At 31.2% G+C, this 1,991-nt stretch overlaps 1 protein-coding gene across 1 annotated transcript; it reads right to left on the bottom strand.

Moving 5' to 3' along the window:
• Positions 1 to 1,086: 1,086 nt before the first annotated feature.
• Positions 1,087 to 1,935, bottom strand: LOC125850884 (uncharacterized; the record flags this gene model as incomplete). The annotated part of the gene is made up of 4 exons (XM_049530719.1): positions 1,087 to 1,222; positions 1,426 to 1,531; positions 1,633 to 1,713; positions 1,815 to 1,935. Coding segments are annotated over 4 exons (383 nt in total), but the record flags the coding sequence as incomplete, so codon positions are not given.
• Between the last annotated feature and the right edge of the window lie 56 nt (positions 1,936 to 1,991).

Raw genomic sequence — 1,991 nt, 5'->3', positions numbered from 1 at the left:
TTTAAGTAGTGTATTACGACTAGGGATATTCTCGAATTAAATGTTCCTATTTCATAGAGTATAAGAGAATGCCATAATTAAGCATGATACATATCTTTCATTATTTGGAAACAAAGGGAATTATTATAAACTCTAATAAGCTAAAGGAACACCAAATGCTTCAACATTGCCTGACCTTGAAAATACAATCTACAATAATATATAGATCAAATTAATTATATATTTTACATGTCAAAGTAGTACTTCCATGTCCTGATGAACTCATCATTGAATCCTAAAGCACGAATTTGGCTATTGACAGAGTCATATATCAATAGTCAAATTAACAGTATTGGTGTAGCCAGAAATTTCAGGAAGGATATCCAAGTTATAGTCATTTGGTTACCTTTTGTTTTTCAGGAAGTTTTTTCGTCAACATCTGAGTTGTCTGATAGTAATGAATACTTATCTCTTCCAGATTCTTGTAAGAGTGTTGCCCTGATTTTCTTAACATATTTGAGTTTTACTTTTTTCGAAAGAAAAAATATAATTCACTTTCATATTTGATTTATTCTTTCCTTAGAGGAAAAAATTGGAGATCTATAAATTGAAGATCCCTATTCTCATAACATCCACAATGTAGTCATTTAAGAGTATTGTTTATGGAGAGATTTTCTCCTAAACATATTTATGATTTTTTTTATTATTAGTTTTCAATACGTAGATCGCTTGACAAACCATATTAATAATATTTCTTTAGTATGTTTTTATTTGTCGTCTAATTTATAATCAACCATTTGATTTGCAATTGTAATTTTTCTTTGGATTTGATGTAGCTCACGTGAAGCTTTTGATGCAGCANTTTGAATTTTAGCAAAATTCACCAGTAGAGTTTTCAAACTCATCTGTAAAAAGCTTGGAACTCCCAACATATTATACACATGTACATTTTCACCATATATAACATCCCAAAATAAGATCAAGATCACGAAAAATAGCCTCATTCTTTTTTAATAAGTTTTATTAGGCAATACAGTACAAGAAAATCACATAATTCAGCATGAACTAATGAGACATGATATGTCTTCATTAGGACTTTCATGCTGTTTTGAGGAACTTATTTATTTGCAAAGACATATTTACAATATATAATCGAAACAACGAAACTCTAATACACTGTAGACACAGTAACATTGTAAGGATCACCAAATGTTGCAACATTGCCTGGCCTTGAAAATACAATCTACAGAGGTAAGAAAGCACCACTTGATCAGTTGTTTTCCTTACAAATTTGGTGAAATAAATAAAAATTTGTTCTGTCTAACGGCTTAAGTTTTTTTAATAAAGTCATTCAAAATAAGATACTCAAAATTTATATCATCTCTAATTACTTAATTTTTTGATGATCTAGTTAACATAATTTAAAAGATTTATCACCATATATACCTGATAATCTCCAAATGTGCGTGTTTTGAATCCAGCAGCACAATAGTCAAAGTAGTACTCCCATGCCCTAATGAACTTGTCATCGAATCCCAAAGCGTGAATTTGTCTAGTGACACAGTTATACATCAATAGTCTAGTTAACAGTGGCGTAGCCAGAAATTTCATGAAGGGTGTCCAAGTTATAAGCATTTATTTTAGTTTTGTTACCTTTTATTTTTCAGGAAGTTATTTCGCCAACATCTCAGTGTCTGATAGTAATGAATTCCTATCTCTTCCACATGCACTACACTGCATTTGTTTATATCATTTATCAAATTCTTTCAGAGAAACTCTTTTGAAAGATTGGCAAGTGCGCTAGTGCAAAATCACTAAAATGAACTCTTTGTTACCATAGTCTGGATGCAGCAGCCATGACTGATATTATTCGACTTAGTGCAGGCAAGCATCCACCTGGGAATATATACTCTCTCATGAAGTCTGTGCTCTGCCTGTGACTGTCATACCTCTCATCTGGTATTGAAAAGAACTAAGTAGATCTAAAGCTTATGAGAAACAACATAAAGATA

Source organism: Solanum stenotomum, unplaced genomic scaffold (assembly GCF_019186545.1).
Source record: "Solanum stenotomum isolate F172 unplaced genomic scaffold, ASM1918654v1 scaffold2001, whole genome shotgun sequence".
NCBI lineage: Eukaryota > Viridiplantae > Streptophyta > Magnoliopsida > Solanales > Solanaceae > Solanum > Solanum stenotomum.
Note: the sequence above shows the minus strand (reverse complement) of the source record. Positions and strands in the feature narration are given on the sequence as shown.